Here is a 27,958-nt window from a genome sequence, read left to right on the forward strand (position 1 = left end):
GCATCTCCTGTTCAACCATTTCCCCTTCCAGAGGGTGCTCTGGCTGCAGCTCATCCCCCTCCACTCGGCTTCCAGCACTCACCTGGGGCAGGGACACCTTCCCAGGAAGGGGATGCTTCATCCCAGCAGCTTGTGGTGATGCCCAGTTTAGGAGGGGGATGCTCCAGCATGTCACTGGGCTGGTGGGTGCCATCGACCCCTTGGCAGGTCTGGGGAGAGAAAGGAAAAGCAAAAAGCCCCACGTCAGAGAGCGGAAGGAGCCAAGAGGGAAATGCTGCAGCTCTGACAGTTGTCACTGTTGCTGTGAGCCAGGGCAGGAGGTCCCTTGCCAGCCCACAGGAAGGCGTGAGGGGTTCTCAGAAAGGAAATGAAGACACGGCCCTGTTGCCTCAGGAGTGGCCATAAGCCCCGGCAGAGCCTGGGAAGGAGCTGAGCTGCTGAGACAAGGGGACTGGAGTGAGGTGGGACAGCCAGGGGTGGTCAGGAGACCCCACAAAGCAGCATGAACCTGTTCCTGGGTACCATCCTGCTGCTCCTGATGCCGCCTGGTGAGTGATGGGTGAGGGGGGGACAGACATCCTCGGTGTGGGGGGTGCCATGGGCTTGAGGGGAAGGTTTTCACATGGGAAGGTGTTGACCCAAAGACCATGGTGGGGTGTTTCACCCTGAAAAGTGGACAGGCCAGAAGGACAATCCCTGCTGGGATGTGCAGAACTGGCAGAGGCAAGTGGAACTGGGGGGTTTGCTGCTGGGGCATTTTTTAAAATCTGGAACCAGCAGCCCAGGGTCTCTTCTACAATCCCTCCTGGGGGGAGCTGGACACAGTGGTTTTGTCCTCACCAGCCCTGGGTGTTTTTGAAGCCCGTGTAACTGCAGAGCTGTTCCTTTCAAACCTGGTAGCTGTCAGATTCTCCTGCCTCCCCTTCCCTTGGGCAGGGAGGGGGGCAAGGGGAGGACTCACCCTAGATTTTGGGGTTTTCCCTCCATTTCTTCACGTACTCTTCTTCCAGATGTTGCCAGGGGAAATGAGCGCTGTTCCGGTGAGTGGTGTCCCCCATCCCCACCCTCACCCCAGTGCCCACCCAGTGCCGTGGTGCCTGGTGGTCACCCTGCTCCCATCCTCCCCAGCTCTGGGGCGGGGTGATGATTCCCTCTCGTGCTGCAACGTGACAGTGGATCCGAAGAAACGGGGCCGTGGGTTTGGTATCCTCCAGCTGCCCCAGCGCTGCCCGGAGCTGGGGCGCTCCTACAGCTCCGCCTGTGCCTGCCTGCGGGATCGCTGGTTCAGGTAGCAGCAGGGCTGGCCATGGCAGGGTCTGGGGGCTCAGCTCCTTGCATCCACTAGTCCCACAGCCCCGCTGTCCCGCAGGGAGGTGCAGGGGCTGCACAGTCGGCTGGTCGGGCTCAAGAAGCTGCTCCTGAATGTCAGCAGGGCTGCTGTCCGTGATGTCCTCATCACCTTTTCCCCCACGGAGGTGAGATGTGCCCTTCCCTCTCCCTCACTTGGGAGGTCCCACACCTTACAAGCATCCCTTTTCCAAGCATCCCTTGGCCCCTGCCCTGGGGTGTGGTGTGCCCTGCTGTGCTCTTCCTCCACTCTGTTCTGGGGTTGCATCATGGACCCACATCAATTTTAACATCCCTTGGCAAGGAGTCACATGAAATGGTGCTTGGGAGGAAAGATCCCTCCCTGAGAGCCGTTCCAGCAGACATGGGTGGTCACAGGGAGAGTAAGGTAGGAAAGGAGGAGGAACGTGTGTGACTTTGGGCCTCCTGCCCCCCCCCAGGCTCTCCCAGCTATGGATGTCCCACAAATGGGTGATAATGGGTTGAGGACCTTGTGGGTCCCACTCCCAGCTCTGCCTCTAGCTGCTGGGGATGAGTTTCTCTCCTGCCCTCAGACAGGGCTTCTGGCTGAATTTGGTGGGTCCCAAGCAGAGAAGTGACCTGCCAGCAACAACCTCTCACTGTTCTTCTCCGCCTCAGGGCCCCACCACACTGAACACCACAGAGAAGGGGAAGGCAGGAAAAATCCATCTCCCCAGGGAGATATTTCGGTCTCTGAGTAGCCAGATAGTGCATGTGGTGGTGACAGTTCTCAACATCCAGCAGCTTGGCATGTTCAAGGTATGAGCTGGCACTGCTGGCACCCTTCCTGCTGCTGCTGGCACTCACTACACACCAGCTCAGCTCAGGCAACGTTGCCCCCATGCAGGAAGTCAACCAGGCAGGGCAGGTCCTGGACAACACTGTGGTGGGCATCACAGTGGGAAACACCAGCATCTCCGGGCTGCGGGACCCCGTGCAGCTCACCTTCACCCACAGGCAGCTGCCCCGTGTAAGTCAGCCCTGCCTGCCCTCCACCTCTTCTCCAGTGCCCCTCACTGTGGCATCAGTTGATGCTGCTGTCCCTTTTGGTAGGATGTCACCCCGCAGTGTGTCTTCTGGGATCCCAGCAAAGGTACAGTCCTCGGCAGGGCCGGGTGTGTGGGGCTGTGCTCAGTGCTCTCCGTTGTCACTCCTTTCCTGTTGCAGGGCAGGCAGGAGGCTGGCACAGCAGTGGATGTGTCACACAGCCTGGGGACCAGAAGACAGTCTGCTCCTGTGACCATCTCACCTTCTTCACCCTCCTCCTGGTGATGATCCCACTCCCCACAGCTCCTGCTTGTGCCCTGACAGTGCTGCCCGCCTGCTTTGGTGGCCCCTCCGGTGTCATGAGTAGCCACACAGGGATAGTTATAGCTGTTTCCAGGCAAGCCCAGGTCCCAAACACAAGCCCAGCCCCAGCTCAGGAGGGCAGCGGGAGGTCAGCAGAGCAGGACAGCCCAGAAAAGGCCCCAGCCTAATGCAGGCTCTGGAGCAGCAAGGCTTAAGATCCCATATCCTGGTGAAGTCTCCCAGGAGGGTGGTCATGGTGGTCCCCTTCACTCACTCCTCACCACACCTTGGGGAGCATCTCCTCTGAGCCACCACTGCCTTGCTCCCCCGAAGACCTTTTGCTGGCCAGACAGGGGGTTTGTATGGGGTCTCTGCAGCAGTCCACCGGGTTTATCAGCCCCGTGGCTCTGGTAGCTGCAGTTGGGTTTTCTAGGCTGGTCTGGGGCCTTTCTAACGTAACATGTGCATGTTTGGCAGAACCCAGCTCTGGACAGCCCCACAGCACAAGCCTTGATGGCTGTTGCCACCGCTGGCTGTGGGGTAGCCATGGCTTTTTCCATCTTCACCATCGCCTTCTGCCTCTTCATAAGGTAGGATGTGCCAGCAGCTCCACGGGGACTTGTCAAGCTGGGAGAGATGTGGGGCAATTCTGGTGCCTCTGCGTGGATCTGCTGTGATGCAGCAGGAGGCCCTGCTCATCTGTGACCTCTACCTTTCCTGGTTCCTCTGGGAACACTCAGGTGCAGGTTTGGGTTTGAGGAGACCGTGCGCATCAACCTGGGGCTGCACATGAACCTCGTGGGCAGCCTGTTCCTCCTCAACCTGGCCTTCCTGCTCAACAGTGGGCTCTCTGGGAGGACCCAGCCGGGGACCTGTAAGGTCCTGGGGGGGCTCACCCACTACTGCCTGCTCTGCTGCTTCACCTGGACGGCGCTGGAGGGTTGTCAGCTCTACCTCCTCTTCGTCAAGGTCCTTGGTGTCTACATCCACCACTACCTGGCGAAGCTGTGCCTGCTTGGCTGGGGTGAGCACTGCCAGCCTGGGGGCGAACTTAGGGGAGAGGGGGGCACTAGGAGGTTTAGATTGGATAGTAAGAAAGATTTCTTCACTGAAAGGGTAGTCAGGTACTGGAACAGGCTGCCCTGGGCAATGGTGGAGTCACCATCCCTGGAAGTGTTCAAAAGATGTGTGGGTGTGGCACCTGGGGACATGCTTTGGTGGTGAATATGGCAGTGCTGGAGTAATGGTTGCACTCGATGATCTTAGAGGTCCTTTCCAACCTAAACAATTCTGTGATTCTGTGTGTCTCCCTTTTTCCAGGCTTGCCCATTCTCATGGTGGGAGTGGCAGGAGCTATCGGCAGCTACGGAGAGTACAGCATCCAGACCACGGACCACCAGGTCATAGCCCACCTGTGCGTGCACCACTGCCCACAGGGCTCAGGTGGCCCTTTGGCACAGGGATTGGTAGCCCAGTCCTGCTGGGAGTGCAGCAGTCAGGGATTGCATCTATCCAGCTTGGCTTTATGCCATGCTTCTGCTTCCTTAATTGTGATTACAACATATCCACCACCCCCACCCCCACCTGTCATGCTGAGCTTCCTTGGCCATGCCTGCAGCCCTCCAGGTCATGGAGGGATGTCCAAGGTCCCTCTGGAGCTTCCCCAGGATCCCTCCCAGCTGAGCAACACGAGGGCAGTGGATATGGACCACTGTCCCCTTGCTTCATCCTGGCCTTGGAAAACTCCCCCAGCACAAGTGTCCCTGCATTCCTGAAACATCCCTATGTGGAGGCTCCCATGAGTGCTTCTGGGGCTTGCAGGGCCACTGGAGGCACTGTGGTTGTCTCTTTTCAGGTGCTGGATCACTTCCAAACATGTCCTGCTCCACTACATCACCAACTGTGGCTACTTCAGCCTCATATTCCTCTTCAACATGGTTCTCTTTGGGGTGGTGACCCAGAAGAGCTGCAGCTTGCAGGGCACAGGGGCAGTGCAGGGAGGCCGTAAGCCCTGGAAGGTGGCCCTAGTGGCAGCAGGGCTCTTCTGCCTGCTGGGAGCCACCTGGGCCCTGGCATTCCTCACCCATGGCATCTCCTCTGCGCCCGTGCTCTACTTCTTCACCATCCTCAACTCTCTCCAAGGTCAGTGCTGCCTCTGAGCTGGGTTCCCTGAGCTCAGGTGGGGAAGATGGAGGAGGCAGGAGCCTGGTAGTGGGTTGACTAGGGGTGCCAAGGCACCAGCATCTTCCCAGCACTGACTGGCAGGCCATGTCAAGCAGCAGGTCCCAGCCACCAGCATGGAGATGCTCATGCTTCCAACCACATCCACTCCACAGGGGATATTTTCCTCCAAGAAAGTCATTCCTTGGCAGAGGGTTAGGGACATTTGGCATGTCCCAGCCAAATGGCCCACCTGAAGTATGGGGGGCAGGAGTGAGCTGGGAGAATTCCCTGGAAGCAGCAGGGAAATGCTGTCAGCATCCTGGCAAGATGCTTCCCACCATCTCCTGCTGCTGCTGAGTGTTTGTATTCCTTTCCCTTCAGGAATCTTCATATTCATCTGGCTGGTCATCCTCTACTACCCAAAGACGAAGGAGACCACTGGCTCCCTATCCCACATCATCAGACATGACAAAAACACCACAGTCTCCCAGGAGTAGCTCCTGGCTGGACCTCTCTTCCTGCCTGTGTGTGCATCCACTGAGAGCAATCTTTGATCCTGGCAGATGCAGCTTCCCCACGGAGGGAGGAATCAGTTTGCCACACCCGAGTTTGTCCTTCAGTGGGCATGATCCACCTCAGCAGGGCTCTTTGCTTTGGCTCTTCCATTCCTGGTGGCCTGCCTTGGGCAAGGAGCTTCAGAGATGACCCTTCCACTGAAGTCCCTCCAGGCTGAAGTTCTGTGGTCTTGAAGTGCCCCTGATCTTATCCCCCAAAGGGCTATTGAAGGCATGAGGAGGGAGCCCATGAACCGCCCACCTTCAGCTGTGATGGAGCCATCCTCCTCTTCACTAGAGATGGCCTTTGGTGCTGAACCAGCCCAGCAATGGCTTTCCTGCCGTTGGAAGGAGAGGAATGACTCGCTCCAGACATGGGAGGTTCAGGTCTGGGAGCCAGCAAAAAAAAGAGAAATCCCATGAGTTTCTTGGCAATACATCTCCTGCTCTCTGGCAGGGATCTCCTGGGTGTGTTTCCTGAAAAACACCTGCAGGGGCCAACAACGATTCCTGCATGGATGCTCTGCTTCAGCTGAAAGCTCACACACAGCCACCTTGCAGAGCAACTGCTTGTCTTCTCCTGATCCACGTTTCAGTATTAAATCCCTGCCAGCTCTCTGAGCACTGTGGATTTAGTCTTTGACACCTACAGTATTGTTTGTTATTTGCTTTATACTTAGGATGTATCAATAGGCAGAAACCTTGTTGGCAATTTGTCATGGATGAAGGGAGAAATCAGTGTGGATAGATGCACACATGGGTATGCATGCACAGAGCAATCCTTTCTCTGCTAGCACTACATCTGTGTCACACAGAACCACACAAAGACCAGCTTTGGTGGGCAACTACCTAGTGTGGGGATACCTCCATCACCCCCCTTCCCCAGAGGGTGACTCTCTGGGGAAGAGGAACACAGGAAGAAAGACCCTCCCAGCCCAGGGTACATGCTTTGAGTTTAGAGAGCCTGGGCCCAGAGGGAAGGAGAAGGTCCTGGGGATGCTACAGGGAACGGAAACACTCTGATGTGCCTCAACCTTCACGCACTGTTTGCGTCCAACCATCATTTCCTTCCCCCCCAAACCCATAAAGAGGCAGGCAAGAGGCTCTCTGCCACTGTCACATTTATTTGGAAACAGCTGTTTCCTAACCCGTTCGCCGCCCCACGCTGACGGCCGCCGCAGCCACGGTGAGCACACCGAGCACACACAGCAGGACGAGGGCCCCGGGCAGCCACGGGCTGGGTCCTGCCAAAGAGGAGAGAGACTCGTGACATACCTGGGTCCCCCGAGCCAGCTCTGAGCCCCAGCGCAGCATCTCCTGGCTGGGGACGGATTTGGGGGAGGTCACCTCCTGTGCAGGGCAGCAGCCACTGGAGCTGGGGGTACTTCGGAATCCTGAGGGCACTAAAAGGACTCAGTCACCCCAAATGGTCTCCACCCAGCCCTGCTGCCCAAGGGCTCAGCATTCATGCCTGGTCTGATCTGTGCTGTAGGTGGGCTTGTTCCCAACCCTGGTCCTGGACTGCTGCTTGGATATCCTGGATTGCCCTTGCTGCTCAGGAGGAGCCTGCCTTGCTGGGCTGATGATGCAGAGGTCCAGTGTGAAGACCCAGCCTTCCCTGGCTGGGGTGCTGCACCAAGTCTTTTGGTTTCGGGTCCCTTCCTGCCCAGCTCCCCTGCTCATCCCAACCTGTGCCTGGCATGGAGCCACTCACACAGAGCTCTGTGCTGGTTTGGCTTTGGAATTTGCCGTGCATGGCCATGACACCCGAAGGACTCCACACTTCTGTGCACAGACTTTAGCAGCCCTTTTTAACAACCTAGCACTACCTAGAGAGTGGCAAGGGTCTGGGAGCTGCTCCTATTCTCCCCAGAAGGACATACATACCTGTCAGGTCCTGTTGGTCAGTGCTGGAATGGTGGGTCTCTGCTCCCAAGGAAGGAGCAGCCAGCAGGTGGATGGGCCCAGAGGAGACAATCTTATTGTAGTCATCCACCAGTGCCCTCTTGTTCTTCAGGTGCCTTGGGCATTGCTGTCAACAGGGCCAAGGGAAGGGTGATAGAACCAGAGGACAGGGGAAAAGCCTGCTCAAAGGGCAAGGGCCATCCTGGAGGTCTCCTGCTGGCAGAGACCCTACTGGGGCCGCAGCCTGGGAGCAGTCAGGACCCCAGAGCATGAGAAGAACCAGGTCCTAAAGAACCTTAGCCCATTCCTCCCCAAATCCTGGCATCGACTTCTCCTCCTGCAAATACCCCATAGCCAGAGGGAAGAGGGAAAGGAGCTCTCCGTTGGGTTCAAGCCCTTGTGCCTTTGGTTCAGGGCACTGGGGTGAGCTCCTGATGTTTGTTGTGTGAGGCACCCAGAACCAGAGCAGAGCCCCTACTGCAAGGAGCATGCCTTCCCCAGCACCACACCTGGCCAGGTGATGGTGCAGAACAGCAAGGGCTCACCTTGGCACAGGGCTCTGGACCGTTGGGGAGACAGAGCCGGACACGGCAGTGCAGGAACACCTCGGGGTAACCAACAAACCGGAACATCTGGAAGCTGAACTTGGCGGTGCTGCTCTCTCCAATGGCATTCAGGTAGGTCACTGTCTTATCATGGGGACACCTGGGACATGACAGCTGGGTCAGTGAGTGCCAAATGAGGGGAAGCATCCCAGCCTGGAACACCAGGTCCCACAAAGACCAGGTGCAGCCCCTAGGCTTTGCTGAACAGGCTTATTTCTTCCTCAGTGCCGGTGGGGATGCCTTTCCTTGGAATCTGTGTTGTGCCCAGCTCAGGGAGCAGCTGCTAGCAGCCCAGAGGCTGGCTTATGTCTTGCTCTGTGGGGCCACAGCTGCTCTGCAGGGGTGGAGTGAGCCTGGCTGTGGTTCCCACTTCCCAGATAGACACGTTTCTGGCTTTAGCTTGGCTGCACCCACCTCTAAGGCAGGATTTTCATGGAGACATCTGCATATCCCAGCAGAGTCTCCCCTCTCCTCCTCTTGCCCTTTGCCTCCCTAGCTGGCCAGGAGCAACACCAGAAGGAAGGCAGCACTGCTGGCAGCAGAGCAGGAGAGGGGACTCAGTTCAGAGTTTTTTGGAGGCTCATTGTGGGGCTGTTCTGGCTGTTTGATGATGGTGTCCCCCACAGGTTCCACCTATGAGCAATGATGGTGTCATTGCTCATTGCTCCCGTCCTTAGCACCCAGGAAAGAGATGTGACTGTGCTTGTGGTGCAAGGAGACCGGGTGTGCTGGGGGCTCTCCACTCACCCCTGCTCAATGAGCTTGTGCTGCACACTCTGGAAGGGATCCATGCTTGGGGTGGCCCAGCAGTCCAAAATGCTCAGCAGGAAGTACTTGAGCTGGTGCTGTCCTTCTATCTTCAGCAGGACATAGAGTGTGTCCGTGACGGGGACGGCCACAGCTGGCAGGTGATAAGGCTGGAGGTAGGAGGGGGACTTGTACAGTCTCATGCTGACGTTGAAGTGTCCTTCCCTGACCACAGACTGCACCAGCCTGGGAGCAGTGATGAAGAGAAGAGAGGAGAGCAGAGGATGAGGGCTCCCAAACAGAATGAGAAAGCAGGAAGGATGTAGCACAAGTCAGGCCGTTGATGCAGGTGCTCTGACTCTGGATGTGCCTCTGTTCCCAGGTGGAGCCTCGGGAGAGCCAGGCCCTGAGCTGCCTTCTGTGCCATGTGTGGACAGAAGCAAAGAGCTGCAGTGGTTCCCATTGACCCGCTGGCCAGTGAGGGCTACAAGAAAGGCAATCCTAACCCTGCACCTCCATGGGAGCCTGGTGGGGGCCTCTTCCAGTTCCCACCCTTCGTTTTTTGGATAGTTGGTTTCAAGCAGTGAGGACAGGAGAAAGGCAGATTGTGTGTGCCCCTCTTTGGCTCTGCCCCAGGCCCAAACCCAGTGTTGTAAAAACACACTGGGAAGAAAACTAGAGGCTAGGATGACAGACCAGCATGTCTGGCGTTGCTCTCAGGGCTCTCTAGGGGCTCCCCAGGGCCTTTGCAGTTCACCTCATTGAAGGGATCTGCTTTTCTGCGAGCTCAAAGACACCATGTCAGCAGCAAGGACAAATGGCACCACTCACTTGTCAACAGCAGTGAGAGCGAAGGGCAGCCTCACCACCTGCTCATAGGCGTAGATGCAGGAGAAATGCACTTCCAGCTGAAAACTCCGGGAGATCATGGCCCCGTGGGCTTCCTGCTCTGACTCAATGACATTGGAGTAGGAGACATGGGAATTGTTTTTCTGGAATGATACAGAAATCAAGTGTCCAGATTATGGCTAAATCCATACACAGAGATCCAAGCTCCAGCTCGGTGCAACTCAGCTGTAGCTGCTCCAGGCCTGGATATCTGCTGGGGTTTCAGCTCAAGCCTTGTGTCCGGGGGCTACTGGGAGCCACCAGCAGAGCAGGCAGGAGTCAGCACAGTGAGCACGGGTGAGGGCTCTTCTGCAAAATGCAGAGCTGGAGCAGCAGTTCCTCTGCACCCTTCCTGATCCATGAAGCAAGTGAGGGACCAAGGGGACGGGGCTGCAGAGCTCAGAGGGTGTGGCCACAAAGCTGAGGGCTGTTATCAGCTAGTGAAGCACACACTGAGACTTCCATGTTCTGCTAAATCAGGCAAAATGTGCTGCCAGCACAGCAGCAGAGGCTTCTGACATCCCCAGGGAAGCCTTTCAAAGGGAAGGAGAACTTTACAACACCTAGATAAAAAAGGAAAAGCCTTTGAGGCTTCCCTTTGCTGTCCCCACTTAGCATGTCTGCTCCTCTCACGGCTTTGGAGCTATGCAGAAAGTGTCTGCTGGATCCTTACCTGGATTATCGACCCACACGCAGTGTGGTTTTCACCAGTGAGAGTGGCTGAAAAAAACAGCTCACCCTCTTCTTCCTTTTCTGAGACCTTGCACTCTTGGTTCTTCAAGTGGACAAGCTCCCGTGGGATTTTCAAGAGTTCAAACACCTCCTTCCTCACCATCATCTTCATATACTCCTCCTCACAGGCCAGCTTCAGTACCACATCTGGGGGAAAAAGCCATCTGCAATAGCAATAAGGAAGAGGCCTGAAGGAGCCCTATGTCAGCTGTGGGATGGCACAGTCCCACTGAGCTCAGCAGACCCTCATCCCAGCCTCAGTGGAGGCTGCTGGTAGGGCTCTTCAGAGACACTGGGCAAAAGACAGACCTTTGGGAACATGCAGAAGTTAATGTGGGTCTGGTATTTTCTAAGAGCTACACAAGTCCATGGCTGCCACTACTCCGAACAGACACAGTCCTTAAGCTCAAGACATAAAGGCAGATGTTGTGGGCCTGGCCCCTTCCGAGGGCTTCTGTCCACAGAATCCCCACAGTCTGCCAAGGGCACCAGACAGGGACAGCAACCCTGTCCTTCAGAGGAAGAAGACACAGTTTTTGGATAGTGCCTGGAAGGGGCTTCACTGTAGCTGTGCCAGAATGTGTGTGGTTGTTCTGAGACGGTGGGGCAGCTGTGCCCTGCAGCATGTCATGCTGCCCTGGCACAGCTACACCACGGCACAGCCAAGGAATTAAGGAATTGAAGCTTTTTGGGAAGAAGAAAATGCCCTGTGACTGGGTCTTGTACCAACATGTAGTCGAGGATGTGGTTACAGTGGTGGGGAATGCATCTGAACCACGAGGTGGGATGATCTCCTGGAATGGTAATACCAGTGCATTGTGCCCATCACCCTTCCCTCTGGTGCCCCTGGACAGACTGGGGAGGGCTCACCAGCATTCCCAGCCCTACCTTGGCAGAATTCCCCTTTGAAGCCTGGTTTGCAGCTGCAAACTGGTCTGTCCCCCACCACCTGGCAGTGTCCTTGGTGCTGGCACGGGTTGGACAGGCAGGGATCTGGGCTCCTCTTGAGGGGGATGGCAACCCGTGGTCTCAGGCCATGTGTGCTCCCCAGCTCACCTGCAGCAAAGGAAAGGCAAGTGAGCCGAAATGCAGCAAGAACATCTCCCTGATGAGAGACATGAGCACGAACTCGCCCCACTGCAGGAAGACCTGCACAGCTCTCAGAGGCTGAGATTCTTGCCTAGGGGTGAGGATCTTTCCATACTACCCATCCATGACCCAGCAGGGACAGAGTACAGGGAAACTCACCCTTGTTGACTTCACAGCCAGCCAGGCAGAGCACAGAGAATAGCAACAAACATCTCACAGTCCTTTCCTGGAGAAACAAGCAGGCTCTGGGTAACTTGGGTTTGTACCATGCTTGCTGGACATGTTTGCAGTCATTCAGAAACAGTGAACCCTCAAGCATGGATGCAATAATATCTGTACTGTATTTCTTAGGTTTGATGGCACAAAGTAATTTCCTACCCCCTCAGGCTAACACAAGGGTCAAATACTGTTCTGAATTTAGGTAGAGATTCCAGAAAGACGAGGTGGGAGAAAGCAGCCCTTGGACCTGCAGGGATGTGCTGACAGTGATAAAGCCGCATTTCAGTGAGAACAGGCACTTTGAGTAAAACTGCAGAGGTGAGGCATCAGTCTGGGCTCCCCAAAGAGGGAAGGAGTTTCCCTCTTCCTACTGCAGCTCTTTTGAAAAGTTAGGATTTTCGAAAGGATCCTCGCTTTTCCAGTGACTCATATCTATAACAAGGAGACAACAGGATAAAAACCCCCAAAACCAAAGCCTTGAACACAACTAAAATTAGTGAAAAAAAGACGCAGATTAAGTCAGCTCCGCTGTCGGTACAGATAATGGATTTCTTTAGGGAAACTAATAGCACAGTCCAGGAACAGCCCTTAACACTGGATACTCCTTATCAGAGACATGGATGTGAGTCAGCCAGGCTGATGGCTGGGCAATGCTCTGCCTGAGAGCAGGACAAAGCCAATGCCAAAAGCCCCGCTCTGGTCCGGCAGCACACACACCCTTCCACCCCTCCACCAACCCCAAGTGTGACTGTTGGACTGCTGGGCAAGGGGGGTTTATTCCCTGCTCCAGTCCTGAGAGATCCCACCACCTTGATTTCATTCCACTTACCATCGCCAGGCCACGCTCTGCTCCTCCACCCACCCACCGCCGCCCCGAGGCCACTCTGTGCTCCCTGCTTCCCGTGCTCCCTGCTTCCCGTGCTCCCTGCTTCCCGCCTTATATCGCCTCCTGGCAGCTCATCCCTCTCCCCCACGCAAACATGCTGCCACTGCGATTGCACAAGAGCCAGCTTAGCATCCTTCAGGGCCAGGGAGGAAAGGACTCTCTGTGAAAGTCCATCCTCTGGCATGGATGGCCCTTCCAGTGAGCCTGTGAACACTGACCCATTTCACAGTCTCAGTGGGATTCCAAACAGAGGGAGTATCTGCAAAACCCCCAGGGATCTCGGGGTTGGTGTATCCAGCTGGTTTTGTGGTACCTGTTTTTGATGCAGCAGTAGCAACAGATACCACAGTGGCACATGTGAAGGCCAGATAACTCTGGATACTGAGTACAGGCAGTTTTGCAACCACAACATACATTTGCTTGAGCTGTGTTTTTATTGACTTCTGGCATCTAAGAGCTGCTGGGAAGTACTGGTGAGAGATGGAGGGATGAGGGCTTGGTCCTACCTCAGTGTGAATCACAGAACATCCTGAGTTGGCAGGGACCCACAAGGATCATTGAGTCCAATTCCCGGCCCTGCACAGGACAGCCCCAACAATCCCACCATGAAAGCATTGTCCAAACACTCTTTGGTCTCTTGTCAGGCTTGGTGTTGTTACCACTTCCCCAGGGATCCTGTTCCAGTGCTACTGTCTGGATAAAGAACCTTTTCCTAATATCCAATCTAATCTTCCCCCTGCCCCCCTCAATGCAGCTTCATGCCATTTGGGCAACAGTAACCATTTGCAAACAGCAGTAATCACTCAAGATGATGCTTCTTGATATATATTGACTGTACTTTTGCTTCCTCAGAGCTTTAATTGCTACAGTTACCATAACATAGCAGCTAATGTGAATATCCCTCCCTCCCTCCCTCCCTCCATCCATCCATCCATCTGTATTTTTTCCTAACCACAACAAAAAAACAGAAAACAAAAGTGTTTATCACCTGACCCTGCTTACAGCCTAATGGACTGTCAATTAAAAAGAAAGAAAAAAAAAAAAGAAAAAAGGAAAAAGAAAAAAAGAAAAAAGGGAGAAGAAAAGGAGAAGGAAGATGAAGAGGAAAAGGAAAATAAGAAAAATAAGGAAAAATATGAATAAAAATAATAAAAATAATAAAAATAATAAAAATAATAAAATAATAAAATAATAAAAATAATAAAATAATAAAATTAATAAAATTAATAAAAATAAAAATAAAAAGTCCTCCTGCCATCCCTTGGTGCCGGCTTTTGGGCGAGTGCTTCTGCAACAGAGAAAAGGATGGCGGGGCAGGTGGGGGGAGAACTTTTATTTCAAGAGAGCCAAACTCGTGAGTTTCGGAGCAGGTCTCGGAGGGGCGATGGCTCAGCCGTGCTCTCGGGCGGGGTCTGCCCGCCATCCCCTCCCTGTGCCCCATCGCTGCCCCGCGTTGTCCCTTCTCCCAACGGCCCCGGGGCAGCCGTTGTGGGCGCGGGGGCGGCCGGGCCGGGGGAGGCGCCGGGCAGCGCTGCGGGGGCCGGGGCAGCCCGGGCGGAGCGCGGGGGGCACTCGAGGAGCCCCCGGGACCTGGGTCTGTGGCCTGCCGGGGGTGGCGGGAGGTCTGGCGGGGACCCCGAGGGGAGGCCGGGGGGATGCCGGGGCGGGCAGAGCCGCAGGCCCCGCCGTGTCCCCGTTGCCATGGTGGCGCGGCCCGGGGAGGCGGCGGCGGCCGCGGCAGCGCTGCCCTTGGGAGCCGCGGGGTGAGGGGGCGGCGGGGGCGGCCGGGCGCTGCCTCCCCCCGCTGTGTGCCCCGCTCGGGGTCAGCCCGACCGCGGGCACCGCCAAACAAACAGCCCCGCCGCCGCCGGGCCGCGATACGGAGCAGCCGCTGCCCTTGGAGGCTGCCGGCTCCGCCGAGCGTCCCCCTCGCTCCAAGGCCCCCGGGCGGCCGCAGGGGCCGTCGGCCGGTGCCCGGGTTGATGGAGCTGCTGCCCCGCCAGCAGCACCCCGGGCAGGAGGGAGGGCACGGGGGACACAGGCTGAACATGGGGATGTGCTGTGCCCTACCGAGCCAGGCTTTGCCTGCTCTGCCGTCTCCCCCACGCTTGGGGTGTCTGGAAACACAGGAGCCACTTATTGACCAAGCCCAGTCTAAACTCACTTTCAGTGCTCGCCCTTTATTGTCACACTTCTGGCTGCTTCAGCCATGCTCACATAACAAACCACTGCGGCCACAATGCGAGTGTTTTTGGGTTGCTGTCTAGCTGGGTCCCACCCCTGAATTCACACTGGTCTGTGTATTTCTGCAGTGCCAGGCAGAATGGAGGTCCTGGAGGAGACGGAGGAAGTGGAGCAAGCAGCTGAAGACCCGAACTCTTTGAACACCAGTGACAGCCTCCAGGACGAGGACATAAAGGTGCCTGAGGAGAAAGACAGCGTCTCAAGCGATGTACCGTAAGTCACTTATGTCTGGTTCTTACTGGGATGAGCCCTTTTAGGGCCTGTGGGGAGACTGCACATGTGTGGATGGGATGTGGTGTCCCCTCACACAGGGAGTGGAGTAAGCAGTTACATATGCCTGGTGTGTTTGTCCAAGAGTGTGCACGTGCAAGACAAGACAGCTCACTTGATTGTACCTCCATTCACCACTGTGTGAAGATCCTCTGAGCCTCTCACACTGTTTAAAGATCCCTTGAGTCTCTATGCATATATCAGCTTGCCATGTTTTGATAGCGGGTCATCTTGCCTGTATTCTCCCGGCTTATTACCTGTGTCTCTTTTCCTCCTCCTGCCATGGAAGTGCTTTTGACTGGAGCTCCATTGACACGTCCCACTTACCATCTTCGTACAAGACAAATTCCCGGCAGGAAAAGAAGCTGCTGCACATCGCTGACCATTTCCTCCAGCAGTACACCCACGTCTGCCCTGACCGCAAACCGCTCTTCCTCCACCCCGTCAACGAGTGTGGCGTGGAGGTATGGGGTGATGTGGGGCTGGGCCACAGCACAGGGAGCACTCGCCTTCCATAGTGCCAAATGCTGGGGAAGGAGAGCAGCCCTTCTTGCCCTCCCTCCCTCCTGGCCTCCCTCTTGCTGAACCCGCAGCTTCCGAGCAGGAACATAGAACCCTGGGAACACTCTGGCTGTCCAAATTCACAAGCACATTGTACCTTATGGTGGTGGTGCTATGTGGGCTGCAGGCAGCTCACAGCCCTCCAGCATGGTGCTTAGAAAATGGGAAAGACCGTAGAAGCATAAAGGAAAGTAAAAGAAACACGTGAAATAGATAAGGTTGAGGCTTAGTCACAGATGTGGAATATGGATCCAGAGTTAGGTCGTACTCTGAACTTTGCAGAAGTTATGGGGAAGGAAGTAAATGTGGAAGTTTGTGGTCTGTGTTTTTTTTTCCCTGGGCCCAAGCTGCACAACTGTTGTCTAGTTCTGGACCTGATGTTCCCCAAGATATCTGGAATTACTACTTTGTACGGGCTTTCCCCAAAATTTGTTATATCATTAACATGCAAGGGAGAACATGCTGGAGGATGTAAAAGCTGGGAAGGGCAGTAGCTATTTGTCTGGCTTGAAAATGTCTGAGATGAGCTTGAAGTTTCAGCCACAGTCAAGCAGACAGCTTTCCAACCCTATGTAATTTCCATCTTGAAGCAGATGATGAGGGATACTGGTGCTGTTGATATGCTCTAGGGAGGTCCTGAATGAGAGCTGCAACATCCAGGGGTGGGCTGAGGATGGCTTTGGACAGGAAACTCTTCCAGGCATCAGCTGGCTAACCAAAGTCCTCTTGTTACCCTACAGAAGTTTGTTAGCACAACACTGAGGCCAACCCTGCTGCCTTATCCAGAGCTGTACCACTGGTCAGGCTGTGCCAGCTTTGTCTCTAATTACCTGACCATGGAGCCCCTCAAGTGTCCTATCACACCGGTAAGAAAGGGGCTGCAGTCCCTTCAGAAACATAAGAGAGGTGACAGAAGGGCCTCTCAGCAGAACACAGTGGGAAGCCCCAGGGGCTGGGATTTGACCCTTCCATCATTCCCTCATTATTTAGGCAACCCCCTGATTTTCCCAGTCCCTGTGCACTCTGTTGGACCCACAATCCCAGTGGGAGTTAATTACTTAATTACCTTTCAAGTAATTAAGCACCATTTCCACAAGACCAAGCCTGCCCCTGCTTTCAGCCAGCCCAGATGACCAGCTGGTCCACTGTGGGTGGCAATGGCTGACAAGTTTCCCCTCTGGAGAGCAGGACATCTTGGAACAGAGGAGCATGTAAAGCCTATGGGATGATGCTTGACCTCAGTGACCCCTTCTTAGGGGCTTCAGACATTTCTATTCCTAATCTTGGTGATATTTTGGGATGGCTGAAAAGAGATTTCCAGGTTAGCAAAAGATGATGCCAGAGCTAGGGCAAGTTCTTGGCCGTTGTGAATTAGCCATGACAAAAGGAACACACTCCTTGCTAGCAAGGACAACAGAGTGACCCAAACAATCTACACTGGCCACGTGCTGGCCAAGTGTGTCCCAAGAGTCCCAGAGTCTCAAGAGGAACTCTGGCACTTTGTGACCACAGAGAAGGTATCTCTGTTTAGCAGATGGAGACTGCCTTGGTCACCTAGGGTGATGCCTGAGATATGGGTGAGAGTAGACTATGTAGAACCTCTCTGCATGCAGTATGTACATACTGATCCCTTTGCTTGCTCACTGGTGAGGGCCAGAAGTTCCTCCTTTGAAATATAATTTAGCTTATAGGTTTTTTTCCCTTGAAAATGCTGCAGACAGAGCAGCTGGAGATGGAGGGAAGCATCATTCCAGAGTTGCATTTAGCATTAGGTTTTCAGCAGTTAGATGAGCTTGCCTTGCTCATTTCTACCTGTGGTTAAATTTGTCACCAGATTTGGGGTCAGAATTTCCCCAGATCACTTTGGAGGGGACTTTTAGAGTCTGTGGCTCATATAGGAATGTTATATACATATTTCCTAGGGGTGCAGAGCCCAGCGATGTGGGCAATGCCCTCTCTCCCCTGCTCTCTGCCTGGTGCATGTTTCAGCTCCACAAGACAAGCACCGTGAACATGGATCTCTCTCTTTCAAGCCCAGTTCACTCTATTCCCCAACCACCATCCTGAAATACCAGCGGGGGAACTGCTTTGACTTCACTGTGCTGCTGTGCTCCCTGCTGATTGGGGCCGGCTATGATGCCTACTGCGTGCACGGGTACGCCACCCAGGAGATATGCGCCCTGGACCAGACTCAGGATCTGTGCCCGCTGCTCAAGAAGCCACAGGAGGTGAGACCTGCAGTGAGCAGGCAGGGAGGAGCCCAGCATGCATGCTCAGCCCGTTCATGGCCAGTGAGCTCCTGAGCTGAGACAGGGGGGAACAGCTTCAGGTCCACACTGGCTTTCAGTCTGTGCCGGGGACCTCACCAAGGAATCTTTTGAGTGATTTTCCACAGCTCCTTAGGAGGCTCTCCAGTTGCAGTACTGCAAACTGCCAAGTTTTGGGAACTGGGAGGTACCTGAGAGCCATACATTTTCTCTCTTCTCCTGGTCTCTGTCAGGTACCGGTGAAGAAGTCCAGAAAATATAGAGTTAAGATCCTTTCAGAGCCACAGAGCAAGTTTGAACTTCAGCAGAAGGCCAAGAAGAAGGAAGAAGTTGAAGATGTTCAAAAGAAGGAAGAAGAAGAGGAAGTGGTCACGGTAAGTTAGCAAGGTCCACCTCACTGTAAGCTCTGGGAGGAAGAGCTGAGACATTGGTCAAAGGCCAAAGAGAGGAGCTCACCACCCTCCTCCATGAAGTATGACACAACCCTGATCGTGGCCATGAGCACTTGGCCTCTGGGAGCACAGTGTGTGCTGGCACAGGAATATGTGCTGGGTATGTACTACCTCACTCTTATGAAGAGCATTAAGGGCCTGGAGTTCTTTAAAAGTGAGCAGAGGAAAAGATAAGATGGCCATTGGGTTGGACTAAGTTGGCAATAAAATGGCAATAATTATTGCTCTGTCCTCTGTGCTACAGGAGGCACAGGACAAGCCCAAGCGAGACCCTTTGCGTGGCTTACGGGTGCATGCCTGGGTTTTGGTTCTGTCTGGGAAGAGGAAGGTTCCTGAGACCTTCTTCATCAATCCATTCACGGGAAACAACCACAACACCACGGATGAGTGCTTCCTTGGGATTGAGAGCATCTGGAACCACAGGAACTACTGGGTGAACATGCAGGACTGCCGGAAGGGCTGCAAGGTAAGGAGCCCTTTGGCACCTTGGGCATGAAAGGGACAGTTGGGCTGACATGAGTCCTGGGGAAGTCCAAGATCAGTAGTGGTCTAGTTTCCATTTAACCATTCCTTGTATTGGCTCTGGTCATGTTGCTCTGATTACATAGACTCTGGAACTACTCCAGGACGTCCCAGACTCTGAGCTAACAAATATAGATCACACCTATTAAACCCTTACAGTGCTAGAATTTCAGCTTTTAAGGCTGGCTAGACACTCATTCTCTCAAATAAGCGTTTTTGAGGCAGAGGGTGTTTCGAGCCTCTCGGGCATGGCACAAGGCAGCAAAGATCTTGTTGAGGCTCTTCCCACACCTCAGCTACTCCCCAGCTGACACAAAGTCTGGGAGATGAGAGTCTGAGTCAGAGCAACTTGCCCTCTGGGCCAAGCATGGCCCTAGGAAGGAGACAGAAGCATTTCCAGCAACTTGCTCTCATCTGTGGCAGAAGCACAAGGAGGAAAGGGGTGTGGAGCCTCCAGGTGCAGGGACAGTCTTTGGGGTCCCACCAGCCAGCCAAGAGTCTGAGGAGCTCACCTCATTGAGATTTAGGTCTCTGAAATCCTTAAACTCTCTGACACTTAGCCAGGTCCAGAGCACCACAGACATACCAATGCAGTGTTCAGTTTAGTGTCAGGCCCTTGAGACTGCCCTGGAGTTAAAAGAGTTTTTCTCTGTATGGCCTAGGATCTCAGCTTTGACTTGAGTGACGCCATCCGCTGGGAAATTATGCTTCCAGAGAGCAACAAGCTGCTCACAGAGTCATCTGAGAGAGACGTGGGTGACATGGTGAGTGACCCAAAGGTGGCTCTCTCAGCAGTGGGGATGCTGTATCCAGTCAGTGTGTCCATAGGCCCCTGTATGTCTGTCTGCCTGCTGCCCTCTCCAGGTCAGATCACTGCTACTCTGGCCAGGTTTGGGTAGGCACTTCAGATTGCTTCTCAGCCTTGAAGAGTTCTGAGTTTCTGATGTTTTCTGAAGCAGTGGTACTTCTGGTGTCCTAAGTGGCTGGGGAGCTCTGTATGTCTCCAGTGCATGGACCTTTGGGGTGAAGTAATTAAAAAAAAAAAAAAAAAGGAAAAATCCAGACTGAAATTTTTATGCACACTTTCTGTGTTGGTCAGCACCCTGCCCTCCTGGCTGCGAGGTGGAGCTGCCAACCAAATACAGAAATAATCTATGTCCTCTAATATACCAAAAAGTGTTGTGTACTGGAAGCAAAAAATGGTATGTTGTCCTGCTGGGAGAAGACAGCATGATAAAGCAGGCATTGCACCCGCGCAGCAGGACAGAGGAATGCCAGTAACAATTCCCTCCTGCTATCTACTCTTCTCAGCTTGTGCTCATAACTGGGGAGCAAAGCATCCTTCATGGTCTTAATAAAATAAACTGGTCATTATGGCAACTGTCACATTCATCCCATGTCCAGCATGAGCATTAGCCAGGAAAAGATAATCAAATTATGGTTGAGTAGAGATGCGCTCTTATAACTGCCACTGTGTTCCCCTGCCTCTCACATGCTGAGCTCTGATCACTGTGCTGCACTCTCTAGAGCCAAAATGCCTCCTGGCACACTAAGAGAAGCTGCCAAACCCACAAATCTCTGCTTCTGTTTCAGAAGGAAAACTCTGACATGAGTTTCGAGATGCCACTATCGTGGGTAGCCCGAATTAATGTGTCTTGCAGAGGTATGTATTCTTCCTGTGCCTTTTCTTGCCCCCCAGCTAAACTTTCAGTGGATTTGCCACATTGGTTTATCTCACTTGAGAGTTCTCCCTTCAGAATAGTCAAGGTGTAGCAGTGAAGTGCAGTAGATGAAGGCAACAACAGCTATTGGTTTGAATGCCTGCCCTCAATGCTGCACTGTCTCACCTGGGAACCCCCCCACAGACACACACACGCACTGTGTTTTCCTGCCAGCTGGGAATTTTGGCTGGGATGGTCCTTCTGTTCCCCCTATGCACAAGGGACTGCCCCTGCATTATCAAATACCTGCTTTGGGAGAGAAAAGAATTATTATACCATTATAACATTAAAGCACAACAGACAGGGTCTGAACAGCCTTGCTGGCAGCAGAAGGCAATCAATAAATACCCGGTGTCCCTTAGACCATGGTTTTCTCCTCTTAAATTCTTTTTTCTTGGGCTGAGTAGAAGGGAGTCCATTTTTCTGACATCTCTCTTGCACACTGCAGAATTTGAGAACCAGTATTCCCAAGGGAAGAAGGTGATCCTGTACAAGCAAGCAAAACTGGAGAAATGGGCCCCATACGTGAATGAAGATGGGCTGGTGGAACGACTCACCGTCTACGCAGACTTGGACTGTAAGAGGGATGAGTGAACACACCCAATGCATTGAGCAAACACAGCCTTGGGCTTGCTGATGGAAAGGGGGAGGTGGCCCCTTTTCTGTCAGTCTCTCTTGTGCTTTCTCATCCTCCTTTCGCATTTGTGGGGGACTTATCTACCATATCCTCAAACTTTTCATCACGCTCACTGTCGGTCAAGCCCCAGAACTTTCCAGCATTGCTAAAGGTTTCTGTGAGAGTTTGAATTTGTTTTACACCCCAGTGAAGCTGTTCAGTGTCACAGGTCAGCTGCTTGGATTTTCAGTCTTCAGAAATTGGAAGGCTGGTTTGATTTGATCCAATAGTATCAATATCCCCATTGGTGTCAACAAGAGCCATAGAAAAGGGCAGCTACAGCCTGAGGATATCTCTGTGCTTGAAAGCATTATTCTTCAGCACTGGTCCAAGAAACCATGCAGATTCCTGGGTGGACATACAGTGTCCTGCCCTCAGCCCTCTTGGATAACTCCAGTCTCATTTCCTTTTGCTCCTGACACTATTATTAAATATTTGGGATGGAATTTCTCTTGCTAACCATAGCCATCTGCCATGGCAAGTTCTACCCCTGAGCTGATTCATTTAGTTCTGGTTGATGGAGAGGAATAAACCCTCTTTAAGGTATAATTCAAATGTAGATTAGGATTAATCTACAGAATACCCCTGTGCAGAGGGCCAGTTCCAGTGACCATACTATGTCCACTGTGGCTGCATCAGGAGCCCAGGGTGCTTGCACTGAGAGCTCCTTCAATGAATTTTACCATGTCCCACAGGGTGAGCTAAGGTTGCAAAATGGCTTGTCTCCTGCCAGGTACTGAAGTAGTGGAGGTGACAGAGTGGTTCAAAAATCGAGAAGACATGTTGGATATGAGAGAAACGAATAAACAAACACAGCTGACCACAGACTATTTCAAACCAGGACATCCCCTCCTTCTTAAAGGTATTCCAGCTCATCTGAGCAGTCAGTGCAGCTCATGGGACTTTACATGAATCCCTTCTAGCAGTGGCAGAAGCCCAAAGTTGAAGAGAGGAGCCAGGGGGTGTGGGGATCACCAGGGAATTTGTGGATTAAATTGCCTAGATAAATAATATGTTCTCCAGTAGAGAGTAGAGAACTGGGTTGTTGCTTCCAGTCCTGGGCAGTGCTCCCCCAGCTATGTGCTTTTATATATTAGAAAAATACATAGCTATCATAGGGGTGATACAATGTACTTTTACCAGTAGAGGTGATAGAAGTAGAAACTTTCTCAGGGTTGTGTTTGGTCTCTGGGTGTTGTGCAGCTGGGGGAAAGTCCTGCATCAAATCTTTTGCTAAAGCAGCATTTCACCCAAAGTGGCTGTGTCCATTCCTGGTTTGGGAAGAGCAGAGTCCAGGCTCCCCTCACTACTGCCTTACTGTATAAGGGAGGCAGTGGCCCTGAAAAACTGTCCTGCAGTCCTTAGGCCATGGCATATTGATACACAGCAGTGAGGAGGTAACATTCCCTTCTTACACTCTTACATGAATTTGATTTACCGGCTGGTGTGCTAACTCTGAAAATGTATCTGACACGTCCTCAGCTCACACCTACACGTCGCTGGAACCAGAGACTGGACACACGATGGAGTTTTACCATAAGGCACGAGCTGATGACCTCCGGAAACGTGTTGAAAGCGCTACTGAGATGACCGAGTACTTCGTGGGGCGGGATGACTTCCTGCACATCCGGCACGTGGAGTTTGGCGAAAGGGAGAACGGAATGGACATGGCTGGCACCAGACCTGACGTTCACCTCCGGCCTATAGTGGTACGGCCAAGGCAGGAACAGAAAAATATGTGTCACTGTGATATTTATACTGTGCAAAACATACAGCCTGGGGCTTTGGTTCATTCTCAGTGGGCACGGCCGAGGCAGAGCTCCAGATGAGACGTCCAAGGCTTGTCCAGCTGCTGTGTCTCACAGTTGCTTGTCTGACAGAGAGCTACAGTGTGACCAGTTGTCACGAGCTGCTAGAATGAAACTAGGAAACTATGGCTTGGAAAGTGTGTGTCAGAGGAAGGAAAAAAAGCTTGACTATGACTTTGGAACAAAACTTTCACAAGATTCAAAACCAGTAAAATGATTTTGTGTGCTGAGCCCAAGCTAATACCATTTTAGGTTCCTGATGAAGTGTCCCATCACTCTGATTTGTTACCAGCAGGTAATTTACCTCTTCCTCTTGTCAGGTCTGATTCACAGAACAGAAGGAGGAGGAAATCTGACATCTGTCAGTATGTATGACTCAGATACTTCAGCTACCAAGACAGAGCTATGCAGTGGCCTGTCTTTGGATCAGCACCCAACATACTACTATTTCCTTTCCTGTGTTGGGAAATGTGGGAAACTTTGCTGTGCACCAAAATACCTTGTTCCCTGCAGTTGCCTCAGGCAGGGATGCATCCCAAGCTAACTTAGAGCTTGGAAATCATACTCAGCTCCACAAATAGGAGACTTCTGTATTGCCTTGAACAGCTTTGTGGTTGGGTTTTTTCAGACATAGGCAAGAACAGTAGCACCACTGGCCAAGAGATGCCATCGTAGTCCAGGCAGAAAAGCACAATTTTTACCTTGGGTTTTTACTGAATTCTGTAAATCTTGCCAGTTTTGTGTTGTCTAAGCTGCTTCCATATCTTTTTTCACCCTCCATTAGCAAATCAAGGAGCGTTTCCACAGAAATCCAGAAAAGCCTGCTGACGAAGATGTAGAGGAACGTATCTTTATGATCGAAGATGACAGCATCCAGCTGATATATCACCTCGAGGATCATGACACCATTGCCTCGAAGGTGGCTTTCCTCAGAGCAATACAGAGGGATAGGAAAGGAGAGGAAATCTTCCTGACCCGAGACACGTGTGTCAAATACCAGGTATGAAGAAAAAACTACATTTATTTTGAAATCGTTTTAGATCACAGGACACAAAGGGAAGGTGAAATGTCAGTGGAAGAACTACAAGTATGACATATTCCATGCTGCCCCTCTGCTCCACCTGCACACCTCCCTCCCAGCCCCTGTCCACAACATGGACAGCCCTGGAGTTGCCCTGCCATGCTGGGAGTGACTGGGCATGCAGGACGTAGTGTGGTGTGACAGGCTTCCTCTAGCCATGCCTGAGGTCATCTTCCCAGACTTGGTCATCAGGCAGATCCCACAGCCCCTGGGATCTTCCAAGATGCAGGTTCAGCAGCTGTTGGGCTCAGTTCTGTGGATTCAGGGCAGGGCAGCTGAAATTTCCTCTGCTGTTCCCTCTTCAAGAAGAGATAGAGCAGAGCAGCAGAGACAGACACTCTGTGTTCTAGCTCTGTCTTTGCCATGGATTTCTTGGGCCCCATCATTCCTTAAATCTCCAGTGTTTACCCTGCAGACACAGAGCAAGATGCTGAGGCTTAACACATTGCTGATAGATAGATAGATAGGTAGATAGATAGCTTTAAATAAAAGATATTCCAAAAAGACTGAAGTGCTGCCAGTAAGCCAAGTTATCTCATGAGGGGCCAGGGGTCAGTCACTCCACTAACATCACTGATGTGAGTCTGTAACCAGGGGCAGAAGTCTGCCAGTAAATTCTGCAGTGATGCTGCACAATTACACTTAAGGAAACCAAAGAGAGGTTGCAAATACAGGATTTTTTTAATGTTATGCAGGCTGTTTTAATTTCTATTTCCCACTGGGGAGAATACACAGAAAACAATTGCTGGGGTCCCATCGCTCCATCTCTAACCCTGCAAAACCTGTTCCAACCATACACCAGCAGCATTAGCAAAGTGCAAGACGTGCCATCTGTCTCACATTACTGATGGACTCCCAATCAAAATTAAGTCTAATAAACCCACGCTGACCATGGGTTCGATGCTTCAATGCTGGGAATCAGTCACCTTGTTGACTATGGCAGGATTGTGCCAGTTTCTCTCAGCAGAGTACCTGATGCCATGGATCCAGACAGTGCTACTATTTTACACTGACTTATCTGCTTCCAGCCATGGTCCTCTGAGAAACAAAAGAACGTGCTCCATCTGTACAAGTTGCTGTGGGACCTGAGAAAGGAACAGAAGGAGCTGAAGCACCAAGTCCGGGAATCTGAAGCAGAGGTAAGAGGGAGGTGCAACACTGTCAGAGTTGATCAGGCATGCAAACAGTTTCAGCTGACTGGTTGCCAAAGCATCCTCAGCATAAACTGTGGTAAAAATAAGACTCTGGTGTCACAAAGTTGGTCTCCATGCTGAATGATCATGCTTGCTCCCCAGCCATTGTTTGGTGAAGATGTAGCTTTAATATATTTATGGAGAGTCACAGCTCCTGCTCTTACTCTTCATTCCCTGTGAGGAAGAGAGTTTCAGGAAGCAAATGGCAATATATGAATTGGAGCATCTGGAAATATATCTGCCATTTGCCTGGGAATAAGACCAAAATGAAAGGATATTGCATGCAATGCTGTATCTAGTTGCTAGGCATTTCCAGGAAGTCCTATCCAAACTATTGAAGTGACTTGTGTGAGCAACTGCAGGAAAATACTTCATAAAATGCATTGCTTGTACTGCTAATCACACTGTGACTGGTGTAACAAATCCATGTTCTTTCTAATTACTTCCTAATAAATACAGCCATTCTAGCAGATGGAGCCACAGCTATTGGATTGGTTTTTAACGTTTTCGTGGGGAAGAGAAACCCCTGAAGGAGCTACAGAGAGAATGTTCAATTACATTAGCCCAAATGATTAGTAATAATTAAGAAAAACATTGCAAAAGTCCTATTTTTCCCCAGAAATTTGCAGGTAGTTCACTGTGACCTCATGAACTACCTTGCAAATTTCTCAGTCTGGATGTATCAACAGACAAAATATTCACACGGCTTGTGCTGCATATCCTGTATAAGACAAAGTATAAGCCAAAGCTTTTGGTGCACTTTCAAAAGTAGTGCCAAGACTGTGACTCCAGGAAAGCTTTCTTATCAATTATTATCAATAACGGGGTTCAAGAATTTCATATGGTGTAACAATCTAAAATTAAGACTACTATCAGCTTGATCTACCCACAGGATATGAAAATATTTGTACAGATATGTATTTACCCTTATTGTACAAGTCTTGTATGCAGCATCTGCTCTGGTAGCAGGTCAAGCATGTAAAAGTACAGTCATTTTGTGGGAAAGCTAAGGGGTCTTTCTTCTGATTTCTTGGAAGGTGCTAAATGTCTTGAAGGTTCGTGAGGATGAAGAAGCCAATATCAAATTGACAGTTTCAATGTATAACGCTGCAAGGAGAGAACGTCAGCACGAAGCCATGGTAGGTTCATGCCAGCATTTCATACATGTACCCAAAGGAATCCAGAGTAAGCTTTTTCCCTCTGAGGAATTACCTCTGAAGGGCTTTTAGTATCATTAAAATATATTGGGACAAATCCCAGCATGGTGTAAGTCAGCACAGCTTCAGTTGACTTCCCAGGGAAATATAACATGGTTATGCTGTGGTCACCTTCTGACTTTCTGGAAAAACTCGCATCACTGAGAAAGATTACTGGTTTATTTTGTTTAGTTAATAAAGAAGATAATTAAGAAGCACTAGTTGATAATAGGGATTATGGGGGGAGTATTTTAAGAGAGCCATGCCTGTATATATATATATATAATTTATTTTTTTTTGTCTTTAACATGTGAGATCAAAGAACAAAATAGCTCCACAGTGAAACTTAGTCCTTATCTCAACCAGATCCAGTTTGGTTCTCCAGGGCTTCTTGACTCTAGGGAGGCAACACATTGGGGGTTTGCTGCCTCTTGCTGTTCCACGTGTTTTGACTCCTCTTGTTTTCTTGTTCTCATGAGACCTCATCTCAAACTTTTTGCCACTTCCTGAAAATAAATCAGCTCCAGTTTGTAGTTTCTTTCATCTCCGCTCCCTGGACTTTGAGTTATGCTTTTGTGTGCCTTTGCTCCTCACTTCCCTCTCTATTTCCCTGACTTTTGGTTGCTTGTTCCCTCACAGGCACTGGAAAAGCGGCAGAGGAGCTCCCAGAGCTCTCTTGTTTTGGAGAACAAGAGCTGGGAGGAGGATGAATTCCGTGCCCATCACGCTGCAACCAGCGCCAGTATGCCCAGACTCAAGCAGAGGCCCAGCAGGTATTGGGAATGATGCCTGAGCAGTGCCCAGGGAAGGTCTGCAAGGCAGCCCCCTGGGAACTCGGCACTGAAGCTATTCTGCAAAATGGTTGATTCCCACTGCAGTTTTCCTCTGATATCCCCCTTGTTGTTACAGGGAAAAGCAGCTGGCACAACAGAAATCCCATTCTCTTCAAGAGGCGCTGCTCAGGAACCCCCGCCTGGCTGGGCATGACTGACTTCTCCCTTCCTTCCTTCTCTGTAGCTGCCTGCAGTAATCTCATAATCATCAGATTCATCAGGAGATTTTAATGAACTTGCACCATTGTGTCTTTTTCTTTTCCCTCTTCTGTTCTAAGGCCCATCTGCAGGTACATCAATTCCCTCCACATGAAATCCCATCATGTTTGAGACTCAAGTCTGACACTGTCTCTCAGGGCTTTTCTTCCCCAAACCTGATCCATAGCTGCTGACATCAGGAGCAGGATTATTTGGGAATACCGGTTCTTTTCCAACATAATAATATTTTAACAAAATCATAATTTAGTTTTGCACAAGCCAAGATTTTGAACTGGTGAGTTCACCACAAACATAAAATTTCTTTGATCTCATTTAGAGTCTCCAGTGACAAAACCCACACATAGCACTGTGGTTATGAACTCATCCTTGTTAATTCAATACCAGAAAAGGCACCAGAATAAATTAATTTAAAAATATTTTTACAGTCATTAGGGACAGAGCAGCTGCCAAAACATCAGCAAATGCATAT

The 27,958-nt window shown here is 51.7% G+C and overlaps 3 protein-coding genes across 5 annotated transcripts; 2 read left to right on the forward strand and 1 right to left on the reverse strand.

Moving 5' to 3' along the window:
• The first annotated feature begins 367 nt into the window (after positions 1-367).
• ADGRG3 (adhesion G protein-coupled receptor G3) lies at positions 368-5,600 on the forward strand. The gene is given in 13 exon segments (XM_017824172.1): positions 368-548; positions 1,011-1,040; positions 1,129-1,288; positions 1,370-1,475; positions 1,987-2,127; positions 2,216-2,338; positions 2,422-2,461; positions 2,536-2,636; positions 3,136-3,248; positions 3,399-3,682; positions 3,979-4,072; positions 4,514-4,800; positions 5,203-5,600. Coding segments are annotated over 13 exon segments (1,776 nt in total). The 3' UTR covers positions 5,319-5,600.
• A 918-nt stretch (positions 5,601-6,518) lies between these two features.
• On the reverse strand, positions 6,519-12,432 carry LOC108501886 (uromodulin-like). Its single transcript, XM_017824173.1, has 9 exons — positions 12,390-12,432; positions 11,501-11,567; positions 11,141-11,308; positions 10,194-10,399; positions 9,464-9,624; positions 8,633-8,878; positions 7,826-7,985; positions 7,263-7,407; positions 6,519-6,619 (listed from the first exon to the last, which is right to left on the reverse strand). The coding sequence occupies exons 1-9, from the start codon at positions 12,390-12,392 to the stop codon at positions 6,519-6,521; spliced, it is 1,257 nt and encodes a 418-aa protein (XP_017679662.1). The 5' UTR covers positions 12,393-12,432.
• A 1,524-nt stretch (positions 12,433-13,956) lies between these two features.
• Positions 13,957-27,505, forward strand: DRC7 (dynein regulatory complex subunit 7). 3 transcript variants are annotated; one of them, XM_017824209.1, is made up of 17 exons: positions 13,957-14,040; positions 14,759-14,903; positions 15,250-15,424; positions 16,262-16,387; positions 17,555-17,749; positions 18,022-18,162; positions 18,485-18,706; positions 19,425-19,526; positions 20,356-20,425; positions 20,932-21,060; positions 21,893-22,021; positions 22,642-22,868; positions 23,752-23,967; positions 25,077-25,187; positions 26,279-26,380; positions 27,077-27,210; positions 27,347-27,505. In XM_017824209.1, exons 2-17 carry the CDS (start codon positions 14,770-14,772, stop codon positions 27,426-27,428), a joined length of 2,295 nt encoding a protein of 764 aa, XP_017679698.1. In that variant the 5' UTR covers positions 13,957-14,040; positions 14,759-14,769; the 3' UTR covers positions 27,429-27,505. The 3 variants fall into 3 exon arrangements, with proteins under 3 accessions (XP_017679698.1, XP_017679700.1, XP_017679699.1); XM_017824211.1 differs by lacking the exon at positions 13,957-14,040 and adding an exon at positions 14,047-14,068; XM_017824210.1 differs by lacking the exon at positions 13,957-14,040 and adding an exon at positions 14,139-14,209.
• Positions 27,506-27,958: the final 453 nt, after the last annotated feature.

The sequence above is a fragment of the Lepidothrix coronata genome, unplaced genomic scaffold (genome assembly GCF_001604755.1).
Source record: "Lepidothrix coronata isolate B3197 unplaced genomic scaffold, Lepidothrix_coronata-1.0 Scaffold110, whole genome shotgun sequence".
NCBI lineage: Eukaryota > Metazoa > Chordata > Aves > Passeriformes > Pipridae > Lepidothrix > Lepidothrix coronata.

Coding starts and splice junctions, on each gene's coding strand:
- LOC108501886 (XM_017824173.1), bottom strand. Junction 9,625..10,193: donor CGTGTGGGTCGATAATCCAG/GTAAGGATCCAG, acceptor GTATCATTCCAG/AAAAACAATTCCCATGTCTC. Junction 7,408..7,825: donor GTCCAGAGCCCTGTGCCAAG/GTGAGCCCTTGC, acceptor CCCTGTTGACAG/CAATGCCCAAGGCACCTGAA.
- DRC7 (XM_017824209.1), top strand. CDS start 14,770: ATGGAGGTCCTGGAGGAGACGGAGGAAGTGGAGCAAGCAGCTGAAGAC. Junction 16,388..17,554: donor TCAAGTGTCCTATCACACCG/GTAAGAAAGGGG, acceptor CTCTCTTTCAAG/CCCAGTTCACTCTATTCCCC. Junction 22,869..23,751: donor TTCACCTCCGGCCTATAGTG/GTACGGCCAAGG, acceptor ACCCTCCATTAG/CAAATCAAGGAGCGTTTCCA.